Source organism: Nerophis ophidion, linkage group LG06 (genome assembly GCF_033978795.1).
Source record: "Nerophis ophidion isolate RoL-2023_Sa linkage group LG06, RoL_Noph_v1.0, whole genome shotgun sequence".
Lineage (NCBI taxonomy): Eukaryota > Metazoa > Chordata > Actinopteri > Syngnathiformes > Syngnathidae > Nerophis > Nerophis ophidion.
In genome coordinates, this window is record NC_084616.1 from 70,022,484 (window position 1) to 70,047,211 (window position 24,728).

General features: G+C 41.2%; 1 protein-coding gene across 1 annotated transcript in view; it reads left to right on the top strand.

The window, feature by feature from the left end:
* slc15a1b (solute carrier family 15 member 1b) overlaps nt 1–24,728 on the top strand; it is a 41,134-nt gene that overhangs the window by 3,309 nt on the left and 13,097 nt on the right. Inside the window, exons 2-12 of the mRNA XM_061904744.1 lie at nt 3,951–4,068; nt 10,939–11,006; nt 11,159–11,193; nt 15,869–15,953; nt 17,108–17,249; nt 17,326–17,445; nt 17,520–17,619; nt 20,602–20,692; nt 21,271–21,354; nt 21,435–21,517; nt 21,611–21,697. Of these exons, the coding sequence (XP_061760728.1) occupies nt 11,170–11,193; nt 15,869–15,953; nt 17,108–17,249; nt 17,326–17,445; nt 17,520–17,619; nt 20,602–20,692; nt 21,271–21,354; nt 21,435–21,517; nt 21,611–21,697 (816 nt within the window). The 5' untranslated portion in view covers nt 3,951–4,068; nt 10,939–11,006; nt 11,159–11,169. The remainder of the gene's footprint in view (nt 1–3,950; nt 4,069–10,938; nt 11,007–11,158; nt 11,194–15,868; nt 15,954–17,107; nt 17,250–17,325; nt 17,446–17,519; nt 17,620–20,601; nt 20,693–21,270; nt 21,355–21,434; nt 21,518–21,610; nt 21,698–24,728) is intronic.

A 24,728-nucleotide genomic window follows, 5' to 3' on the forward strand; every position in this document is an offset into this window, starting at 1 on the left:
GAAGCTTTACAGGTGGAATTCTTTCCCATTCTTGCTTGATGTACAGCTTAAGTTGTTCAACAGTCCAGGGTCTCCGTTGTGGTATTTTAGGCTTCATAATGCACCACACATATTAAACGGGAGACAGGTCTGGACTACAAGAAGGCCAGTCTAGTACTTTTTTTTTTTTAGCACTTTTTTACTCAAAAGCCACGCTGTAGTAACATGTGCAGAATTTGGCTTGGCATTTTCCTGCTGAAATAAGCAGGGGCGTCCATGATAACGTTGCTTGGATGGCAACATATGTTGCTCCAAAACCTGTATGTACCTTTCAGTATTAATGGTGCCTTCACAGACGTGTAAGTCACCCATGCCTTGGGCACTAATACACCCCCATACAATCACAGATGCTGGCTTTTGAACTTTGCGCCTGTAACACTCTTTCTTTTTCTCTTTTAGTCCTGAGTACACAACGTCCAAAAACTATTTGAAATGTGGACTCGTCAAACCACAGAATACTTTTCCACGTCGCTTCAGTCCTTCTTAGATGAGGCCAGCGAGGCCGGAGGCATTTCTGGGTGTTGTTGATAAATGGCTTTCACTTTGCATAGTAGAGCTTTAACTTGCACTTACAGATGTAGCTACAAACTGTAGTTACTGAGAGTGGTTTTCTGAAGTGTTCCTGAGTCCATGTGGTGATATCCTTTACACACTGATCTCACTTTTTGATGCAGTGTCTGACCTGAGCGGTCAAAGGTTATGGGCATTCAATGTTGGTGTTTCTGGCCTTGCCGCTTACGTGCAGGGATTTCTCCAGATTCTCTGAACCTTTTGATGATTTTAAGGACCGTAGATAGTGAAATCCTCAAATTGCTTGTTGAGAAATGTTGTTCTTATACTTTTTGAGAATTTGTTCACGCATTTATTCACAAATTGGTGACCCTCGCCCCATCCTTGTTTGTGAATGACTGAGCATTTCATGGAAGCTGCTTTTATACCCAATCATGGCACCCACCTGTTCCCACCTGTGGGATGTTCCAAATAAGTCTTCGATAAGCATTTCTCAACTTTCTAAGTCTTTTTTGCCACTTGTGCCAGCTTTTTTGAAAACTGTTGCAGGCATCAAAATCCAAATGAACTAATATTTGCAAAAAATGAAGTTTCTAAGTTTGAACGTTAAGTATCTTGTCTTTGCGGTCCATGCAACTCAATATAGGTTGAAACAAGATTTTGAAATCATTATATTCATTTTTTATTTGTGATTTGCACAACGTACCAACTTCACTAGTTTTGGGTTTTGTATATATTTCCCTGAACTAAATAGTCTATCCAGGTACAATTTTAAAAGGCCTTAAACCTTGACACATTTAAAACTGTCAACTACTGTTTAAATGACCGGGCCATTTAAACCCAAACAGCATACCGTATTTCCTTGAATTGCCGCAGGGCATATAGTAAGCGCCTGCCTTGAATTACTGCCGGGTCAAACTCGCTTCCCAAAATAATTAGCACATGCTTAGTATTACCGCCTGGTCAAACTCGTGATGTCACGAGTGACACTTCCCCTGTCATCATTTTCAAAATGGAGGAGGCTGATTTCAATACCGGTAATTTGAAATCGCATAAAGGAAAGAAGATTAAGAGCTATTCAGTAGGATTTAAGGTCCAAGCTTACATCACACTCAAATTTTTACTGCATGCCTTTGGTAAGTGCCGGAGTGAGAAGAGGTTTTAAACTAATTAGCGCATGCTTACTTTTACCGCATACCTTTGGTAAGCGCAGGAGTGAGAAGAGGTTCTAAATGAATTAGCGGCCCGGCGGCAATTCAAGGAAATACGATACACAGGGTTTAAAAACTTCAGGACCACGGAGAGCAACTTTGTCATTTTGTGCTGTTAAATTGCTCGTAGACTATGCACTTTGGTTGGCAAAAAGCCAGCCAGGCTCACAGTAACAGCAGTCTAATTTGGGGGAATAGCACATCCAGCTGTGGGGAAGTTTTTATCCCAACTTTAGATTGTCACTCAATCAATCAATCAATGATTATTTATATAGCCCTAAATCACTAGTGTCTCAAAGGGCTGAACAAACTACAACGACATCCACATAAGAGCAAGGAAAACGCACACCCAGTGGGACGTCGGTGACAATGATGACTATGAGAAACCTTGGAAAGGACCGCATATGTGGGCAACCACCCTACCCTCCTCTAGGGGAACCAAAGCAATGGATGTCGAGCGGGTCTAAAATGATACTGTGAAAGTTCAATCCATAGTGGATCCAACACAACCGTGAGAGTCCAATCCAAAGTGGATCCAACACAGCAGAGAGACTCCCTTCCACAGTGGAGCCAGCAGGAAACCATCCCAAGCGGAGGCGGATCAGCAGCGCAGAGATGTCCCAGCCGACACACAGGTGAGCGGTCCATTCTGGGTCCCGATTCTGGACGAGCAGTCCATCCTGGGTCCTGACTCAGGACAGCCAGCACCTCATCCATAGCCACCGAACCAGACCCCCTCCAGTGGGACAGAGGAGAAAAAGAAAAGAAACGGCAGATCAACTGGTCTAAAAAGGAGGTCTATTTAAAGGCTAGAGTATACAAATGAGTTATAAGGTGAGACTTAAATGCTTCTACTGAGGTGGCATCTCAAACTGTTACCGGGAGGGCATTCCAGAGTACTGGAGCCCGAACGGAAAACGCTCTATAGCCCGCAGACTTTTTTTGGGTTCTGGGAATCACTAATAAGCCGGAGTCCTTTGAACGCAGATTTCTTGCCGAGACATATGGTACAATACAATCGGCAAGATAGGATGGAGCTAGACCGTGTAGTATTTTATACGTAAGTAGTAAAACCTTAAAGTCACATCTTAAGTGCACAGGAAGCCAGTGCAGGTGAGCCAGTACAGGCGTAATATGATCAAACTTTCTTGTTCTCGTCAAAAGTTTGTCGTTATTAGATGGTAAAAAGACCTTTGGATCTGCATGGGCCCATTTCATGGTGTATTTTTTAAGGTTGGCTGTTTTAAAGTAAAATTGGCCCGATCAGTTTTAAAACACGCCAGGGGAGCGTTTTCATCATCCACGGTCTGCATGTCACCTGTAGCGCGGGAGGACCTGCTGCTTCCAGTTCCAGTGTCCAGCACGGGGGGAAAAGGAGGGCTGCTGGTCAAGCATCAAGTTTGGCTCTATCCTAAAGCAGCTCACAATTTCTGAGTCCCTAACATCCCTAATATAGTGCAGAGAGAGAAAGGAGATATTTAAACTGTTTATAGGCGGCTGGGTTACTACAATATGTCTCGCAGTGGTGGTGACAAACCCCAAGATGCAGAGATGACAGGCTTGGTACGTGAACACATGGTTTTAATGTACAAAAAAAGGCAAGGAAAACACAAACCAGGAAACAGCAAACAGGGACAGGAGTCTGGATCCAGGGAATAGCACAAAGCATACAGCAAACAATATCCCGGCCCTGACTGGAGGGCAAGGCAGGTTTAAATAATGCCTCTGATTAGTGCTCGGGCAGTAGGTGAGCGGGTTTACACTAATCAGAGGCAGGTGGAAATAAAAAGTAGCCATGGTAACTAAAACAAACAAGGGTGCACAAAAAACAGGAACCGAAGGAGTCTTAGACAACATAAAAAACATGATCCAGACCACAGATCATGACACAATAACAGCTATTTTCCATCGAAATCACACGTGTATCGCGGAGTGATTGTTAGAATTGCTACCTGTGAATCTGTGCTAGTGTTATTGGTGGACCTAAATCTCTGTAAACAACATTGGGTTTATCTCCAAGAGGACCAACAAAATGTGTACAGTTTTTATAATTTGGCTTTTTCTTGCTCCCCCCCCCATCCTCTTTCTTTGCGCTTTGCCGCTCCACTTTTATGTTTATATAACATGTTGACAAGTGACTGTTGATGAAAAAAAAAAAGTTTGCATTAACTGAGCTCCTCTGTGCCCCAGCCGTGGGACAGGCCCTCCCTTCCCAGCCAAAAGCTTGTAGCCTCGTCTGTTACGCCGGTTCGGCATTGTGATGCCGGGTTCGATTCCCTCGAGGATGCGTCAAGTGAACACAGCAAAGGTAAGATATACACAATTTATTTAAATAACAAAAAGAGCTATATAACAAAAATGCTTGTGCTAGTAGAATAAAACAAACTAAGGACGCTAGCATAAAAGCTAGGATATACAACAATGAGAACTAAACTGGCACATAGACACATTAAAGAGTAAAACAAAACATACGGCATGGGAGCTGGAATAAACAAATGGCTGAGCGTGAAAAGCTAGCGAGAATATACATACGATGACAGAGTGCAGGCGTAACTCGTTGCGTGAAAGCAAATTTGGATCCCAGACTGAACAACAAAAGATGCAGGCTTATATAAGGCAGGTGATTAGTGAGGACAGGTGTGCAGGGCCGTGAGAAACAGGTGAAAACTGATAAGCTACCATGGTGACCGACTTAAACAGGAAATAATAGGATCAGATGGAGAGTGAAAATAAAAATGGAACAATAAACAATAATATGTGGAGGATCCAAAAAGCGGATCTCAACATCGTCCATGGAAACTCAACTTCCAAGTACAATTAGTTATCTATTGATTACTCTAAAACTAACTGACTTATATACACACCTACATACATACAATTACACATATAGTATATACACATATACATAAACATATATACACATATACAGTATACATATATAAACATATACAAACACATACATATATAAACACATACATATATAAACACATACATATATACACATGAATGCAAATACTGTATATACATAGATATGTATATATACATATATATATGTATGTAGGTGTGGGAAAAAATCACAAGACTACTTCATCTCTACAGAACTGTTTCATGAGGGGTTCCCTCAATCATCAGGAGATTTTCTCCTGATGATTGAGGGAACCCCTCAGGAGATTTTCATCAGGAGATTTTCTCCTGATGATTGAGGGAACCCCTCATGAAACAGTTCTGTAGAGATGAAGTAGTCTTGTGATTTTTTCCCACACCTACATATTGCGCTCTACCACGGTATCGAGCACTATTCTCTGGATAATCCAATCAAGACATATATATATGTATATATATATGTATATATATATATATATATATCTATACACACATTACATATATACATATTTATAAACAAATTTAAGAATATATTTCAACTTATTGAGAAAAAAGGTCTCATATTTGTTTTTTCTATCAAGAAAAGTGCACTTGTTATAGTAAGAAAGTACTTATTTTCAGGTATTTTTGGCTTCATTGAGGTTAGCTAATTCTACACGTTTCAGAATGTCTTAACAAGCTAAATTTTCTTGTTCTATTGGCAGATCATTTTGCTTAGTTCAACCAAGATGCTCCTATCTTTTGTATTTTTTTTTTCTTGTTTTTGAACACTGACTTTTTGCAGTGTACTCATGTTGTCCACTACAGCGCGCACATCTTACCTGACCTTTTAAAAAACTTGGCAAATGCGGTTTGCAAGCTCCTGGCATCGATAGCATGTCATAGGTTTAGGAATAAACTCCCTGACATCATACTTCACAAGACCAAAAAACACCTCTCAGGGGATTTCCTTTGCTTCAAACTTTCTGTTTCCAATTTCTCAGATCCCTTCATCATTCTACGGGCAGTTTAATTCCTCCTTCAAATCCGTTCCACAAGTTCCTCCATTAAGAGTTACTATATGCCTCTGCATACATTTTTCCTTTTCTCACCAACTTTTACCATTTTATCCACCTTAACTTTTTCCACATTTGTCTTCACTTTAGGCCAGGGGTGCCCACACTTCTGCAGGTGAGCTACTTTTCAATTGACCAACTCGAGGGGATCTACCTCATTTATGTATATCATTTATATTTATTTATTTATGAAAGAGACATTTTTGTAAACAAGTTAAATGTGTTTAATGATAATACTAGCATGTGTAACACATATAGATGTCTTTCTTTCACAAAGACAAGAATATAAGTTGGTGTATTACCTGATTCTGATGACTTGCATTGATTGGAATCAGACAGTAATGATGATAACGCCCACATTTTCAAATGGAGGAGAAAAAAAGTTGTCCTTTCTGTACAATACCACATGAAAGTGGTTGGTTTTTGGCATCTAATTCATCCAGCTTCCATACACTTTACAAGAAAAACATTGGCGGCAAATTCCGTAGCTTGCTTGAGTGACATTCACGGCACCCAAGGGTCTTGTGAGATGACGCTGGCTGCTGCCAGTTCATTATTATGAAAAAATGACAGAGAGGAAGGCGAGAAACACTTTTTATTTCAACAGACTTTCGCGCCGTCCCTTCCGTCAAAACTCTAAAGGCCGACTGCACATTTCCTATCTTCACAATAAAAGCCCTGCTTCATGCTGCCTGCGCTAACAAAATAAGAGTCTCGGAAGGCTGGCGTGCACAAGTGATGTGCACGCCAGCTTTCTGAGGGATCGCTTGTGCACGCCAGTTTTCCGAGACTCTGTATTTAGTTAGCGCAGGCAGCATGAAGCAGGGCTTTTATTGTGAAGATAGGAAATGTGCAGTCGGCCTTTAGTGTTTTGACGGAAGGTACGGCGCGAGAGTCTGTTGAAATAAAAAGTGTTTCTCGCCTTCCTCTCGGTCATATTTTCATAATAATGATCTTGCAGCAGCCAGCGTCATCTCACAAGACCCTCCGGTACCGTGAATGTCATTTAAGTGACGTCTTGGTGAAGATTGATGATCACTAATTTTTAGGTCTATTTTTTTTTAAAAGCCTGGCTGGAGATCGACTGACACACCCCCCGCAGTCGACTGGTAGCTCGCGATCGACGTAATGGGCACCCCTGCTTTAGGCTTTTCCACTCGCTGCACAGAATCACAACCAATAAGCAAATTTCCATCAGTCAGAACTTTCACAAATGTAACCTCCCCAATGTTATCCCTTATAATCCTAGTTAGTCTCTGGGGATCTACCTTTTTCACCCCTAATTCTTCCTGAAAACAAACAACTATCATTAACTTTTTTACATCCTCCTCACTATCAGTTGTATCATTGCAACTGCAACCACCACTAGTTTCCTTCTTTTGCACTGCAAAAAGTCAGTGTTCAAAAACAGGAAAAAATTACAAAAATTAGGGTTCTTTTATTTGAACTAAGCAAAATTATCTGCCAACACAACAAGAAAATTTGGCTTGTCAAGACTTTCCAAAACAGGTAAAATTAGCTAACTTCAATGAACCCAAAAATACCTTAATATAAGTATATTCTCACTAATAACAAGTGCACTTTTCTTGGTAGAAAAAAAAGAGACCTTTTTGCTCAATATGTTGAAAAATATTCTTAAATTAAGTAAATGCTTGTGCCATTACTTTTGACATAATGATATAGATGTGACGATTGCTAGGCATGGTGGTGAGGGTGGTGCTCTTTCAGGATGCAGATCGGGCTCGGACACAACGTACAGGTAAGTAATAATGGTTTATTTAACTAAAAACAGGTTAAGAACAAAAACACTGGTGCTAGGTAGAAAAGACAAACCACAGAGGAATAGCGTGAAAGCTAACAAGTACCAAACAGTTGGGAGATAGCGTCGTCACTTGTTGTGGGAAACATGGCTAGGATGCGAGAACGAGTCACAGAAAATGCAGGCTTAAATAAGGATGGTCATCAACAAACAGGTGAGAGTCCGGAAACAAGGAACAGGTGAAACAAATATGCAACCATAGCGACAGAACAAACCAGGAAGTGCACAACAAACCCAAAAATCCAAATAAACGATCCCGTCACGATCCGCGACTCGTATCGTTTATGGTTTTGCCTGTTATGTTTTTGATCATGTTTATTTCTAGACTCTGCCGATCCCTTTCAGTTATGTATTTCCTTTCCGTGTTCGTCGCCATGGTTTCGCCATTTGATTCACCTGCTCTGGCGTCAGGCGCACCTGTGTTCTGATTATTATTTGTGTATTCAAGCCCACCTGATTCCTTAGTTCGCTCTCGGCTCATTGTTTGCTTTACGCAACAAGTCACGTATGCATTGGGTCTTATGTTTTCTATGTGCTAAGTTCCGCCTTAGCTTCGCGTGCGGTCGGCACGTCACATTTTTGTACTTTTGTCCCCAGCTAAGTTTAGCATTAGCTTCCCGTGGGTAGGCACGCGCTGTATTTTCCCTTTTTGTACCCGTGTTCTTTTGATTTAAATATTAAATCAAGTTCCGACCTGCAATCCTGACTGACTGGTCGTTGTGCATCCAAGAGGTGGCAAATCCGCGCAACCAGATGCGCCGCAAAGCGTGACAGATCCAGGCAGCGGATCGTAACAATAGACGAGGCATTACATTTCTTGAAACCAGCAAACTTATACTAAAAAGTAATTTATTGTTCTTAATGGAAAGGCAACAAGGCAACCGCTTGTTACTCTCGGGGTCTACTAGCCGCTCAGGCAAATCTTATTGTCTAAAAATGCATTTTTCCATCGATAATTTGACATTATCGCGCCAAGTGCGTGCTCTTTCAGTCCATTAGTGCGTATATATACAGCCCGGCCCCCGGCCAGAAAAAATTTAATTGCAATTTTTGAAGAATTCAACTGAATGTGCATGAATTGTTTCTGTTCCAAATAGTTTGAAATGTTTAAATTTTAACAGTCCGTTTACTGTACTGTGCCAACTGTACTACTATGAGTACTACCAGTCTGTGGTTGCCAGTGTTCTGTTCTACATGGTACTATACTGTGGGGGGGGGGGCAGTACATCTAAAAAGGACAGCTCCAGACTGGAGAAACTGATCAGGCGGGCCGGTTCTACAATGGGAATGAAACTGGACTCACTGGTGACGGTGGCAGAGAAGAGGACTGTTGACAAACTAGTGAGCATCCTGGATGATGCCAGTCACCCTCTGCATAGTGTTATCAGTAGCCAGAGGAGCCTGTTCAGTGCTAGACTGCTTCATCCCAAGTGCAGGAATAATAGACTCAAAAACTCCTTTTGTCCCACACGCTATTGGACCCCAATAGCCCTCCTCTCTGGGGGTATTATGATGACAGGGGATGCAAAACAATAACAGTGCAATACTTTTTTATAACATGGTCACTACTGCCTAGTTTCTCTTGTTATATTCTTATATTTTTATTCCATTTTTACTTGTTATTCTCATTGTAATATTTCTCTATCTCGTTTCCATTTATACCCCCATTATTTACTTTTTACTTTTTTTAAATTGATCTCAACTCTGTACACTCCTGCTGGAATTTTAATTTACCTGAAGGAACTCTCCTGAAGGAATAAATAAAGTATGAGTTGGGAAATTGTGTTAGATGTAAATATAAACAGAATATTCAATTGGATGCACTACAAAGACAAGATATTTCTTATTCAAACTCATAAACTGTATTCTAATATGCAAATAATAACTAACTTAGAATTTCATGGCTGCAACATGTGCCAAAGTAGTTGGGAAAGGGCATGTTCACCACTGTGTTACATCACCTTTTCTTTTTCTTTTGTGATTTGGGGCTATATAAATAAACATTGATTGATTGATTTTAACAACACTCAATAAACGTTTGGAAACTGAGGAAACTAATTGTTGAAGCTTTGAAAGTGGAACTTTTTCCCATTCTTGTTTTATGTAGAGCTTCAGTCGTTCAACAGTCCGGGGTCTCCGCTGTCGTATTTTACGCTTCATAATGCGCCACACATTTTCAATGGAAGACAGGTCTGGACTGCAGGCGGGCCAGGAAAGTACCCACACTCTTTTACTACGAAACCACGCTGTTGTAACACGTGGCTTGGCATTGTCTTGCTGAAATAAGCAGGGGCGTCCATGATAAAGTTGCTTGGATGACAACATATGTTGCTCCAAAACCTGTATGTACCTTTCAGCATTAATGGTGCCTTCACAGATGTGTAAGTTACCCATGCCTTGGGTACTAATACACCCCCATACCATCACACATGCTGGCTTTTGAACATCACGCCTATAACAATCCGGATGGTTATTTTCCTCTTTGTTCCGGAGGACACCACGTCCACAGTTTCCAAATATAATTTGAAATGTGGACTCGTCAGACCAAAGAACACTTTTCTACTTTGCATCAGTCCATCTTAGATGAGCTCGGACCTAGCGAAGCCAGCGGCGTTCCTTGGTGTTGTTGATAAATGGGTTTTACTTTGCATAGCAGAGTTTAAACTTGCACTTACAGATGTAGCCACCAACTGACAGTGGTTCTATGAAGTGTTCCTGAGCCCATGCGGTGATATCCTTTACACACTGTCTGTTTTTGATGCAGTACCGCCTGAGGGATCAACGGTCCGTAATATCATCGCTTACGTGCAGTGATTTCTCCAGATTCTCTGAACCTTTTGATGATTTTACGGACCGTAGATGGTAAAATCCCTACATTCCTTGCAATAGCTCATTCAGAAATGCTGTTCTAAAACAAAATGTGGCAATATCGCGAAATGATCAAGTATGACACATAGAACGGACCTGCTATCCCCGTTTAAATAAGAACATCTCATTTCAGTAGGCCTTTAATTGCTTGATTTTATACACCTGTGGCCGGGGCAAGTGATTAGGACACCTGATTCTTATTATTTGAATGGGTGGCCAAATACTTTTGGCAAAATAGTGCATTTTGCAGTTGTTGTTACAGGTGTGACGCATTCCCCTGCTTACTCAAACCCTGCCCAAACCGTGCTCGTCAAAATATTGCATTTCACGATTAAACTGCGCATGTGTACCTGATGTTGTAGCTGTCATCAAGAGTATATAAAGGTCAAAGGTCACTCTGTGCAATATTAACACCATCACTTAATATTACTGTGAATGATCTGCTAGGATATGACCGAGCTTATCTGCACGTTCGGCTTTGACGAGCATGTGCGGCTCATCCACGTGCTTCTGAAACGCATGGGAGGTTATAAAAAGCTCACCTTTGCGTCAGGTTGGGCTTCAACTTTGGATCTGAGCGGTGAAGGGAAACAACGTCCAGTCACACTCAACCCGTGGCAGGTGAGTCACGTCTCAATCCGCAGCGACTATCAGCCTCGAATCACCTGTATTGGCTTGGAATATTACAAAGAAATGTCAACTGACGAGATAAAATGTATCCAAATGCATAAATTTCACAGGAAAACGGTCTTGGTTTATTTTGTTTTCAACAGGTAAAGGTGAAATGGGGACGTCCAAGGCAAAAAGTGTAAGTACTCAGTTTTTATATATTGTACAACATGAATCCATCCATCCATTTCCTACCGCTTGTCATTTATCAAAACTTTGCACATTTAATCCATTTTTGATGCTTTAAAGAAAATCCTACTAATACATGTCAAAGATGTTATGTAGGCTACAGACTAGGACTTAAATTTAGACTTTATTGATCCGCATAGGAAATTTTTCCACACAGTAGCTCAGTTACAAAGGATGGAAAGGTATAAAGTAGATTAAAAAAATTACAGAAAGGTATTTAGTCAGCAAACGATTGTGCAAGTTCTCCCACTTAAAATGATGACAGAGGTCTGTAATTTTCATCATAGGTACACTTCAATTGTGAGAGACAGAATGTGGGGGAAAAAATCCAGGAATTCACATTGTAGGAATTTTAAAGAATTTATTTGTAAATTATGCTGGAAAATAAGTATCCGGTCAACCATTCAAAGCTGGAAGGAGATTTTGGCTCAAAATCTCACGATACATGGCCTCATTCATTCTTTCCTTAACACGGATCAATCGTCCTGTCCCCTTAGCAGAAAAACAGCCCCGAAGCATGATGTTTCCACCCCTATACTTCACAGTAGGTGTGGTGTTCTTGGGATGCAACTCAGTATTCTTCTTCCTCCAAACACGAGGAGTTGAGTTTATACCAAATTGGATACATGGATGATACAGCAGAGGATGTGGTCAGATGAAACCAAAATAGAACTTTTTGGTACAAACTCAACTCGTCGTGTTTGGAGGAAGAAGAATACTATGTTGCATCCCAAGAACACCATACCTACTGTGAAGCATGGGGGTGTAAACATCATGCTTTGGGGCTGTTTTTCTGCTAAGGGGACAGGACGATTGATCCGTGTTAAGGAAAGAATGAATGGGGCCATGTATCGTGAGATTTTGAGCCAAAACCTCCTTCCATCAGTGAGAGCTTTGAATGGTTGACCAAATACTTATTTTCCACCATAATTTACTAATTCTTTAAAATTCCTACAATGTGAATTCCTGGATTTTTTTTCACATTCTGTCTCTCACAGTTGAAGTGTACCTATGATGAAAATTACAGACCTCTGTCATCATTTTAAGTGGGAGAACTTGCACAATCGGTGGCTGACTAAATACTTTTTTGCCCCACTGCACATGTAATATTTACATATAACATGTATTGATATGCACCTGGGGATAGGTTGATTGGCTACACCAAATTGGCCGTAGTGTGTGAATGTGAGTGTGAATGTTGTCTGTCTATCTGTGTTGGCCCTGTGATGAGGTGGCGACTTGTCCAGTGTGTACCCTATCTACCGCCCAAGTGCAGCTGGGATAGGCTCCAGCACCCCCCGCGACCCCAAAAGGAACAAGCGGTAGAAAATGGATCGATGGATATACAATATACAAACCCTGTTTCCATGAGTTGGGAAGCTGTGTTAGATGTAAATATAAACGGAATACAATGATTTGCAAATCCTTTTCAACCCATATTCAGTTGAATATGCTACAAAGACAACATATTTAAAGTTCAAACTCATAGAATTTGTTTTTTTTTTGCAAATAACTTAGAATTTCATGGCTGCAACACGTGCCAAAGTAGTTGGGAAAGGACATGTTCACCACTGTGTTACATCACCTTTTCTTTTAACAACACTCAATAAACGTTTGGGAACTGAGGAAACTAATTGTTGAAGCTTTGAAAGTGGAATGCTTTCCCCTTCTTGTTTTATGTAGAGCTTCAGTCGTTCAACAGTCTTGTTGTCGTATTTTACACTTCATAATGCGCCACACATTTTCGATGGAAGACTGGTCTGGACTGCAGGCGGGCCAGGAAAGTACCCGCACTCTTTTTGTACGAAGCCACGCTGTTGTAACATGTGCTGAATGTGGCTTGGCATTGTCTTGCTGAAATAAGCAGGGGCGTCCATGAAAAAGACGGCGCTAAGATGGCAGCATATGTTGTTCCAAAACCTGTATGTACCTTTCAGCATTAATGGTGCCTTCACAGATGTGTTAGTTACCCATGCCTTGGGGACTAATGCACCCCCATACCATCACAGATGCTGGCTTTTGAACTTTGCGTTGATAACAGTCTGGATGGTTCGCTTGCCATTTGGTCCGGATCACACGAGGTCGAATATTTCCAAAAACAATTTGAAATGTGGACTCGTCAAACCACAGAACACTTTTCCACTTTGCATCAGTCCATCTTAGATAATCTCCGGCCCAGAGAAGCCGATGGCATTTCTGGATGTTGTTGATAAATGGCTTACGCTTTGCATACTAGAGCTTTAACTTGCACTTACAGATGTAGCGACCAACTGTATTTAGTGGCAGTGGTTTTCTGAAGTGTTCCTGAGCCCATGTGGTGATATCTTTTAGAGATTGATGTCAATTTTTGATATAGTGCCGTTTGAGGGATCAAAGGTCACGGTCATTCAATGTTGGTTTCCGGCCATGCCGCTTACGCGGAATGATTTCTCCAGATTCTCTGAACCTTTTGATGATATTATGGACCGAAGATGTTGAAATCCCTAAATTTCTTGCAATTGCACTTTGAGAAACGTTGTTCTTAAACTGTTTGACTATTTGCTCAAGCAGTTGTGGACAAAGGGGTCTACCTCGCCCCATCCTTTCTTGTGAAAGACTGAGCATTTTTTGGGAAACTGTTTTTATACCCAATCAGGGCACCCACCTGTTCCCAATTAGCCTGCACACCTGTGGGATGTTCCAAATAAGTGGTTGATGAGCATTCCTCAACTTTATCAGTATTTATTACCACCTTTCCCAACTTCTTTGTCACGTGTTGCTGGCATCAAATTCTTAAGTTAATGATTATTTGCAAAAAAAAATAAATGTTTATTAGTTTGAACATCAAATATGTTGTCTTTGTAGCATATTCAACTGAATATGGGTTGAAAAGGATTTGCAAATCATTGTATTCTGTTTATATTTACATCTAACACAATTTCCCAACTCATATGGAAACGGGGTTTGTACTTTAAATCCCAATTACCATGTACTACATCACAGTATATGTAACACTGCAGCAGAAAAGGGCAATATCAAATCCTGCAGAAAATATATAATTAACAAATAGAGGTAGCTAAATAGTAATTTTTTGTTGTTGAAATGAACATGACACTTCTTATGCTTGTTACGACAGCAATGAACCGGAGGGTGGGGGTTAGTGGGGCTATGGACGTGGACGCCACCTTCGTACTTTGTCACGAGTTGTTCCGTGAACACTATCGTTTCCAACCTTTTCTTTTAAAGTTGCATGCAACTTTCTCTGGTGGAGTATTTTGCAGCCATTCTCAATAAAAAATAGTTAACAACGCGTGGGATTCCTTCTTTGTTGCTGCAATGATGAATGCGATGGGCAAACAATCCAGTTTGTTAATATCATGACAGCATATGCAAACTGCTGATTATTTTGACGAATATTTTTGTTGAAAACCAAATTCTATAACTAGTTAAGCAAATGAAAATCGAGGTACCGTTGCACTTTGAATTGGACGAAATAATATACTGTATCCCAGTGATGTGCTGTCAGGGGAGGCAAGTGAGGCAGTGCCTCACCTGCCACCAGGTGGCTTAACCATAAGATGTTCCAAAACGAAGTAATAAAATAAAATAAGTTTTAATATTTCTCTTTTGGTTTATGCTCTCCATTTGATTTTGTTGTGGTTCCTGTATATTTTGATCATTTTCATGGTCTAAATCGCGGAAATTCCATGTTTTCTGATCAAAACAATGCAGCGGACAAATTGTACAAATAGCTTACCAGTCACGTGTTGTATGTGGCCTCTGCAGACGCACGCATGCGACTGCGAGGCAATCTTGTTCAACAGCCATACAGGTCACACTGAGAGTGCCAGTTTAAACAACTTTAACACTGTTACAAATATGCGCCACACTGTGAACCCACACCAAACAAGAATGACAAACCCATTTCGGGAAAACATCCACACTGTAACACAACATAAACACAGCATAACAAATACCAAGAATCCAATGCAACCCTGACTCTTCCAGGCTATATTATACATCCCGCTACCACCAACCCCCCATCCCGACCCCTCCTGCGTCTGTTGAGGTGGACGGGATGGCGGGGGCTGTATAATATAGCCTGGAATAGTCAGGGTTGCATGGGATTCTGGGTATTTGTTATGTTGTGTTTATGTTGTGTTACAGTGCAGATGTTTCCCCGAAATGTGTTTGTCATTCTTACTTGGTGGGGGTTCACACTGTGGCGCATATTAGTAAAGAGTGTTGTTAAAGTTGTTTATATCACAACCCTCAGTGTAACCTGCATGGCTGTTGAACAACTATTACTTGAGTATTGTAATAGAGGTTTCACACAATATGTGACCGGCCGGCACGCACATAGTATTGTGTAACAGCGGGCACAACTACATGTATTAGAAGACGTTATGGGTATTGTCATCGCGGCCCGCTCTCAATGTTGCTGTCCGAGTGAAAATGGCAGTATGCAAACCTCAGGTAATTTTAGGGAGAGGCACTGGGGTCAGAAATCTCCCGGTGAATTCGGGAAAGTCGGCAAGTCTACAGCTGAGCCAAACCAGAGTGACCAAAGAGCCGCGGGTTGTCGACCCCTGGTATACACACACTGTCCTTGTTAATGCTGTTCATGTTGCGTCACTCTCTTACAGGCTACCGTGTGTGGCTACCCGATTAGCATCTTTTTCATCATGGTCAATGAGTTTTGTGAACGTTTCTCATACTATGGCATGCGAGGTGAGTTGCTTTGTTTTTGCAGTATTTTTCCTCTCGCACACATGTTAGAGCAGGGGTGGGGAACCTATGGCTCTCGAGCCAGATGTGGCTCTTTTGATGACTAAATAAATCTTAGCTGGCTGTACATATCCTACTAAATAAGACCTACACTGTTTCAATGTCCACATTTCTCTGTTGATGCAATTGTTGATGACTGAAGTTCTGATATCAACCAAAGCTCCTCATCCCACCCCCCGGATTGTAAATAATGTAAATAATTCAATGTATATACTATGATGATTAACTTGTGTGATGACTGTATTATGTTGATTGTATATATTTGTACCATGAATTGATTAACGTGGACCCCGACTTAAACAAGTTGAAAAACTTATTCGGGTGTTACCATTTAATGGTCAATTGTACGGAATATGTACTGTACTGCGCAATCTACGAATAAAAGTATCAATCAATCAATCAATTAGCTGACGTTGCTTAACGCGATAAGTAATGAATAATTCCCCTGGTAAACACAGTTTTAAAAATAACGTTCAGAATATAAAACATTCTCATGCATTTGAATCAATCCATTTGTTTCTATCGCACCTGTTCAAGAAGTCGCATTAATGGTCAAAAGTATCCTATTTATTATTGGTTAGCTTCAGAATAACAATGTTATTAAAAAGAATCAGGGAAAGTCCAAATAAAAGAGGAGGCGTAGAATGATCTTGTCAGAGCGTTGGACTACACTGTACAAGGGTACAGGTCTACGCGTTTCTCCTCATTGAGCTAAATTGAATCCAGCCTCTGTTTGATTCCTTGCTTCTTGTCTGTTTAATAGATGTAATCAGTGTTTGAACCTGACAGTTGTATTCAGTGTTAAAAATATTATATGGCTCTCACGGAAATACATTTAAAAAAATATTTGGCTTTCATGGCTCTCTCAGCCAAAAAAGGTTCCCGACCCCTGAGTTAGAGCAATAATAGGGAAGCTAATATCTGAAGCCAAACTCTGAACTTGAATTTGCTCCATGAAGCAGGTTCTAACTATGGTTAACATGTTATCTAATTCACAAAGTGTAGCATCTACTCCACGGGATTTTGAGGCTTGTTGCTTCAAGTCACTGTCAATCGCTTTTTCCGATCAATTCTGAACTCTGCCTTCCCGTTTGCAGCTGTGCTCGTGCTGTACTTTAAGTACTTTCTAAAGTGGGATGATGACCTGGCCACGACTATCTACCATACCTTTGCTGCTCTCTGCTACCTGACCCCAATATTGGGCGCCATTGTGGCGGACTCATGGCTCGGCAAGTTCAAGTGGGTCTCACGGCACTTCATAATAGGCAATCTAAACAAGAAGGTCCTTAACCTCCTCGCTGTTGACTCCACACAGGACTATCGTGTATCTGTCCATTGTGTACGCACTGGGGCAGGTGATCCTGGCGGTCAGCGCCATTCACGACATCACAGACACCAACATGGACGGCACCCCGGACAACATGGCTTTCCACATGTGAGTGCTTCAACCGGTGTCACACAACCACCAACAAAGATAAAGTCAGACCGACTGTTTTTTTCTTACTTCAGAGGTCTATCCATGTTCGGTTTGCTTCTCATCGCTCTGGGGACTGGAGGCATCAAACCCTGTGTGGCAGCCTTTGGGGGAGACCAGTTTGAAGATCACCAGGTCAGCAACAGGAACCAAAATGTCGATTCTAAACTCTCAACACTGCTCTTGCACACTCGAATTGGAATTGGGGTTTAAAGGCCGACTGCAATGAGATTTTCTTATTCAAACGGGGATAGCAGGTCCGTTCTATGTGTCACACTTGATCATTTCGCGATATTGCCATATTTTTGCTGAAAGGATTTAGTAGAGAACATCGATGAGAAAGTTCGCAACTTTCGGTGTTAAGAAAAAAGCCCTGCCTCTACCGGAAGTCGCAGACGATGACATCACATGTTAGATGGCTCCTCACATATTCAGATTGATTTTAATGGAAGCCTCCAACAAAAAGAGCTTTTCGGACCGAGAAAACGACAATTTCCCCATTAATTTGAGCAAGGATGAAAGATTCGTGGCTGAGGATATTGATAGCGACGGACTAGAAAAAAAAAAAAATGCGATTGCATTGGGACGGATTCCGATGTTTTTAAACACATTTACTAGGATAATTCTGGGACATCCCTTATCTTTCTATTGTGTTGCTAGTGTTTTAGTGAGTTCAACAGTATCTAAACTCTCAACACTGCTCTTGCACACTCGAATTGGAATTGGGGTTTAAAGGCCGACTGCAATGAGATTTTCTTATTCAAACGGGGATAGCAGGTCCGTTCTATGTGTCACACTTGATCATTTCGCGATATTGCCATATTTTTGCTGAAAGGATTTAGTAGAGAACATCGATGAGAAAGTTCGCAACTGTCGGTGTTAAGAAAAAAGCCCTGCCTCTACCGGAAGTCGCAGACCATGACATCACATGTTTGATGGCTCCTCACATATTCACATTGATTTTAATGGGAGCCTCCAACAAAAAGAGCTATTCGGACCGAGAAAAAGACAATTACCCCATTAATTTGAGCGAGGATGAAAGATTCGTGGCTGAGGATATTGATAGCGACGGACTAGAAAAAAAAAAATGCGATTGCATTGGGACGGATTCCGATGTTTTTAGACACATTTACTAGGATAATTCTGGGACATCCCTTATCTTTCTATTGTGTTGCTAGTGTTTTAGTGAGTTCAACAGTATCTAAACTCTCAACACTGCTCTTGCACACTCGAATTGGAATTGGGGTTTAAAGGCCGACTGCAATGAGATTTTCTTATTCAAACGGGGATAGCAGGTCCGTTCTATGTGTCATACTTGATCATTTCGCAATATTGCCATATTTTTGCTGAAAGGATTTAGTAGAGAGCATTGACAACTTTTGCTTGCTAACAGAAAAGCCCTGCCTCTACCGGAAGTCGCAGACGATGACGTCACATGTTTGATGGCTCCTCACATATTCACATTGATTTTAATGGGAGCCTCCAACAAAAAGAGCTATTCGGACCGAGAAAACGACAATTTCCCCATTAATTTGAGCGAGTATGAAAGATTCGTGGCTGAGGATATTGATAGCGACGGACTAGAAAAAAAAACAAAAACGCGATTGCATTGGGACGTTTTTAAACACATTTACTAGGATGATTCTGGGAAATCCCTTATCTTTCTATTGTGTTGCTAGTGTTTTAGTGAGTTTAACAGTACCTGATAGTTGGAGGGGTTTGTCCACGGGTGTCTTGACGCGCAATGTCTCAGGGGAGTCGACGGCAGCTATGCACAAGCTCAGCTTTTCTCCGGTAAGAAGCGACTTTTTAACCACAATTTTCTCACCGAAACCTGCTGGTTGACATTCCGTTGTGATTCATGTACGCTTGATCCATAGTAAAGTTTCACCTCCAGGAATTTTAAACAAGGAATCACCGTGTGTTTGTGTGGCTAAAGGCTGAAGCTTCCCAACTCCATCTTTCTACTTTGACTTCTCCAATATTAATTGAACAAATTGCAAAAGATTCAGCAACACAGATGTCCAAAATACTGTGTAATTATGCCGTTAAAGCAGACGACTTTTAGCTGTGTGTGTGTGCAGCGCTCATATTTCCTAAAAAACCTTGACGTCTTGCGTACACGTCATCATTACACGATGTTTCCAGGACGAAACTCCCGGGAAATTTAAAATTGCAATTTAGTAAACTAAAAAGGCCATATTGTTAATATTTCATCATTGATATATAAACTATCAGACTGCGTGGTGGGTAGTAGTGGGTTTGAGTAGGCCTTTAAATCACCAAAAATTATCCCCAGGCGTGGCCACCGGTGCTGCCCACTGCTCCCCTCACCTCCCAGGGGGTCACATAGTGTGTGTTTGACAATCATTGATACTTTGACTTCACTAAAAAATGTTGAAAAATTTAACCCAACTGCTGGTTCAGAAAAGGACAAACGCCTCATTTGAGTTATTCTAACTCAACATTTTGCGTTAATTTTTTCAACCCAACTTTTGTGTTGAATTACATAACCAAAAAGTTGAGTTATGATAACGTAATGTCGGGTCATTCCCCACCAAACTACTGGGTTGAATTATTTAACCCAAAACTTGAGTTATGCTGACTCAATGTTGGGTTATTGTAAATAGTGTTAATGAGATTTATTTCAAGAAAAAAGTAACTTTTTCATGCCATAGCACAAGTGTTTTTGTTTCATGTTTGTAGTTTATAGCCTTTGTGCTAGTCTTTTGTTTCATAGCCCAGTTTTTTGGTACCGCCATTGTGCGCGCTTTTTGTTGGTTCCTGTTTTCAGTTTTAGTGTTAAAATAAAGATGTACCTACCGTCACGCCGTTTCCACTCCATTCGCTTCGCACCTCAGGAAAACAAACCAAGACCAAGTCCAAGCCTGACAAATTTCAACTCCTACTTTTCCAAGGCAGAGTATGAACACTATCTCCAATTAATCCTATCTCACTTATCTATTCTTCCTCAGCATTTTTCGAGCTGAGTTGTTGATTAACTATTAGGAACATCTGTCTCAGTGATGTTAGACCGTTGTCCAAGGCCAAGGACTAAGATAAGTGTACGTTGCATAATGTAGCTTCTTGACTCTTTTTACGTCCTGTATCCGACAGGAGAAGCAGAGAAGCACTTTCTTCTCCATATTCTACTTGTCCATCAATGCAGGCAGTCTGCTGTCCACTGTCATCACCCCCATTCTCAGAGGTATGGTTAGACCAGTGGTTCTTAACCTGGGTTCGATCGTATTGGCATGTGTTGCAATGTTAATATTTCATCATTGATATATAAACTATCAGACTGCGTGCTCGGTAGTAGTGGGTTTCAGTAGGCCTTTAATAACATGCAAATTAGTAACATATTGGCTCTTAACTAGTCATTATTAAGTACTTGTCAATGCCTTATTCGGCATGGCCTTATTATAACCCTAACCCTTTAACCCTGACACTAACTCTAACTCAAATAACTCTAAAATAAGTCTTTATTACTTAGAATATGTTCCACTACTGTCCAAATACTGTAACTCTAAATTAAGTCTTTGTTACTTATGAAGTGTTCCCCATTCTAAAGAGTTACCAAAAACATCTAACTTTGTCATGAATTTGAAAAAATAAAACATTTTATTTTTCACTAAAGAAGGGTTCGGTAAACGCGCTTATGAAACTGGTGGGGTTCGGTACCTCCTACAAGGTTAAGAACCACTGGGTTAGACATAGTCCAAAAAAAATGTAGCTGTGGCTTTAATGTATATGACAAGTTTTTGTTTCACATATGTTACGTTGTAGCTCAGGATTGTGGCATCTACAGCCAGCAGAAGTGCTACCCGCTGGCTTTTGGAGTTCCTGCAGCCCTAATGGTGGTCGCTCTGAGTAAGTCATGGCACCGGCACTCATGCTAATTAGCTAAAAATAATTTGTCAATGATTTTCATGCATGTTCTGTGTGTGTAGTCGTGTTCATTGTTGGAAGTGGAATGTACAAAAAAGCTTCTCCTCAAGGAAACATCCTGGTGAAAGTCTGCAAATGCATTTGGGTATGAGTACCTTTTCAAAGACAAAACCAGTACTGTTATGATCATATTATTTACAGTATTTAATTCAATATTCACATCTTTTTTCCCTTACAGTTTGCTGTTGCTAACCGCTTTAGGCATCGTGGTTCAGAATACCCTAAAAAGGAGCACTGGATGGACTGGGCTGATGAGAAATATGATGTAAGATCAGAGTATTCACACAACGATATATCGATAACATTGCAATTGTGAAAACAAGGAAAAAAATGTGGTGAACCCCGACATGAAAGTCACAATAGTTGTAGAAATGCAGTTTATTAGGAAGATAGACTATATTTTTTGGACTATGAGTCGCAGTTTTTTTCATAGTTTGTGGGTGCAACTTATGTGTGAAATTATTAACACATTACCGTAAAATAACAAATAAAATTATTTAGCTCACGTGAGAGACTAGACGTATAAGATTTCATGGGATTTAGCGATTAGGAGTGACAGATTTTTTGGTAAACGTACAGCATGTTCTATATGTTATAGTTATTTGAATGACTCTTACCATAATATGTTGCGTTAACATACCAGGCACCTTCTCAGTTGGTTATTTATGCGTCATTGTCGAAGTTTGTTGTTGACGAACCCCAAGATGCAGGCATGGAGTGAGAAAACATGATTTAATATAAAATACTAGAACAAAACCAAACAAAGGGTACAAACTAAAGGCGCGCACGTGGGCGGATAACAAACAAAAAGGCCTAGCGTGGAAGCTAACGGGTATCTAGCAGGACATAGAAGTCGTTCTTATAATAAGAAAACAAACTGGAAGCAGGGAACAAAAGACAGTAAGCTAAAAACATCCAACTATATAAAGCTTACCGCAACGCTGCATTGACTCGACAAGATACGACACGACAGGTAGCAATAACAAGAGCGACAAGAAGTGACATCGACCAGACAATAATCCAGCACTGACTGGAAGACAAAGCAGGTACAAATAGGAACCAGGCTGATTGACACCAGGTGTGGCCAGGTGCCAATCAGCCGCAGCTGAGGGGAAACAAAGCACTCAGGGAGACAAACATGAAGCTGAACCAAAATAAGAGTGCTGACAAGAACTAAGGACAGGAAATACTAAACACACAGAGGAAAACCTAAAACACAAACAAACTGTCAGTGGCAAGCCTGACAGTCATATAACGTACACTTATTCAGCCTGTTGTTCACTATTCTTTATTTATTTTAATTGCCTTTCAAATGTCTATTCTTGGTGTTGGGTTTTATCAAATACATTTCTCCAAAAAATGCGACTTATACTCCAGTGAGGATGATATGTTTTTTTATCCTTCTTTATTATGCATTTTCGGCAGGAGTGACTTATACTCCGAAAAATACGTTACACAACTCCTTAAATATTAGGGCTGTACTGTAACAGTACGGCATCCTCTAATGTAAATATCAACATTAACTTTTTCCACTAGCTAATACATTTGAAAATAAAATTATGAGGTGGTCGGGGTTTGGTGGTAGCGGGGGTGGATATTTTAGCATCCCGGAGGAGTTAGTGCTGCAAGGGGTTCTGGGTATTTTTTCTGTTGTGTTCATGTCGTGTTTCGGTGCGGTTGTTCTCCCGAATTGTGTTTGTCATTGTCACGCGTACGCGGCGCACTTGCTGCGCGGTGTTGCCACCTCATGGATGCACACGACCAGTCAGGCAGGAGTGCAGGTAAGAACTTGATTTTTAATAAAACAAAAGAACACTGACACAAAATGATAAAATAAAGCGTGTGCCTACGCACGGGAGGCTAAAGCTAAAACTGAGCAGGAGACTAAAGTACAAAACAAAAGACGTGCCGAACGCACGCGAAGCTAAGGCGGAACTGAGCACAAAAGAAACTCTACGACAGGATACTAACCGTGATTTGTTGTGTAAAGCAAACAATGGACCGAGGACGAACTAAGGAATCAGGTGGGCTTGAATACACAGATAATAATCAGAAACAGGTGTGTGACAGGAGCCCGCGAGGAGGAGCACAATACGTTGCCATGGTGACTAAAACAAACGAGCAAGTGCTCAAACACAAGGATCGGCAGAGTCCAGAAACAAACATGATGAAAAACATATCAAAAGGCAAAACCATAAACGATCCGTGTCGCGGATCGTGACAGTTATTCTTGTTTGGTGTGGCTTCACATTGTGGCGCATATTTGTAACAGTGTTAAAGTTGTTTATACGGCCACCCTCAGTGTGACCTGTATGGCTGTTGATCAAATATATGCCTTGCATTCACTCAATCAATCAATCAATCAATCAATGTTTATTTATATAGCCCCAAATCACAAATGTCTCAAAGGACTGCACAAATCATTACGACTACGACATCCTCGGAAGAACCCACAAAAGGGCAAGGAAAACTCACACCCAGTGGGCAGGGAGAATTCACATCCAGTGGGACGCCAGTGACAATGCTGACTATGAGAAACCTTGGAGAGGACCTCAGATGTGGGCAACCCCCCCCCGCCCCCTCTAGGGGACCGAAAGCAATGGATGTCGAGCGGGTCTAACATGATACTGTGAAAGTTCAATCCATAGTGGCTCCAACACAGCCGCGAGAGTTCAGTTCAAAGCGGATCCAAGACAGCAGCGAGAGTCCCAGGAAACCAACCCAAGCGGAGGCGGATCAGCAGCGTAGAGATGTCCCCAACCAATACACAGGCGAGCGGTCCATCCTGGGTCTCGACTCTGGACAGCCAGTACTATATCCATGATCATCGGACCGGACCCCCTCCACAAGGGAGGGGGGGACATAGGAGAAAAAAGAAAAGCGGCAGATCAACTGGTCTAAAAAGGAGGTCTATTTAAAGGCTAGAGTATACAGATGAGTTTTAAGTTGAGACTTAAATGTGTGTGTGTGTGTACAGGCCGGAGTGATGGTAGGGGTTGTGAGATGTTTCCAGCTCTCCTCGTAATGATTTTACAGGCACGGTTCTGGGCTCGCTCTAGCTCTGCCTGTTGTTTTTTGGAGCAGCCCGCTAAGAGCACTGAATTACATTCCAGACACGGCCTGATGAGAGTGGTGTGGATGGGAACAAGGTCGTCTGCAGGTAGTCCATGTCTCGCCATGACTGTTAGGTAGTGCGGTTTTTATTGCCTTCTCCATGTGCACATCATCAGTGAGGTTTTGGTCGAGGTGGTAACCCAGGTACTTTGTTGTTTCCACGACAGGGACCTCCTGTCCCC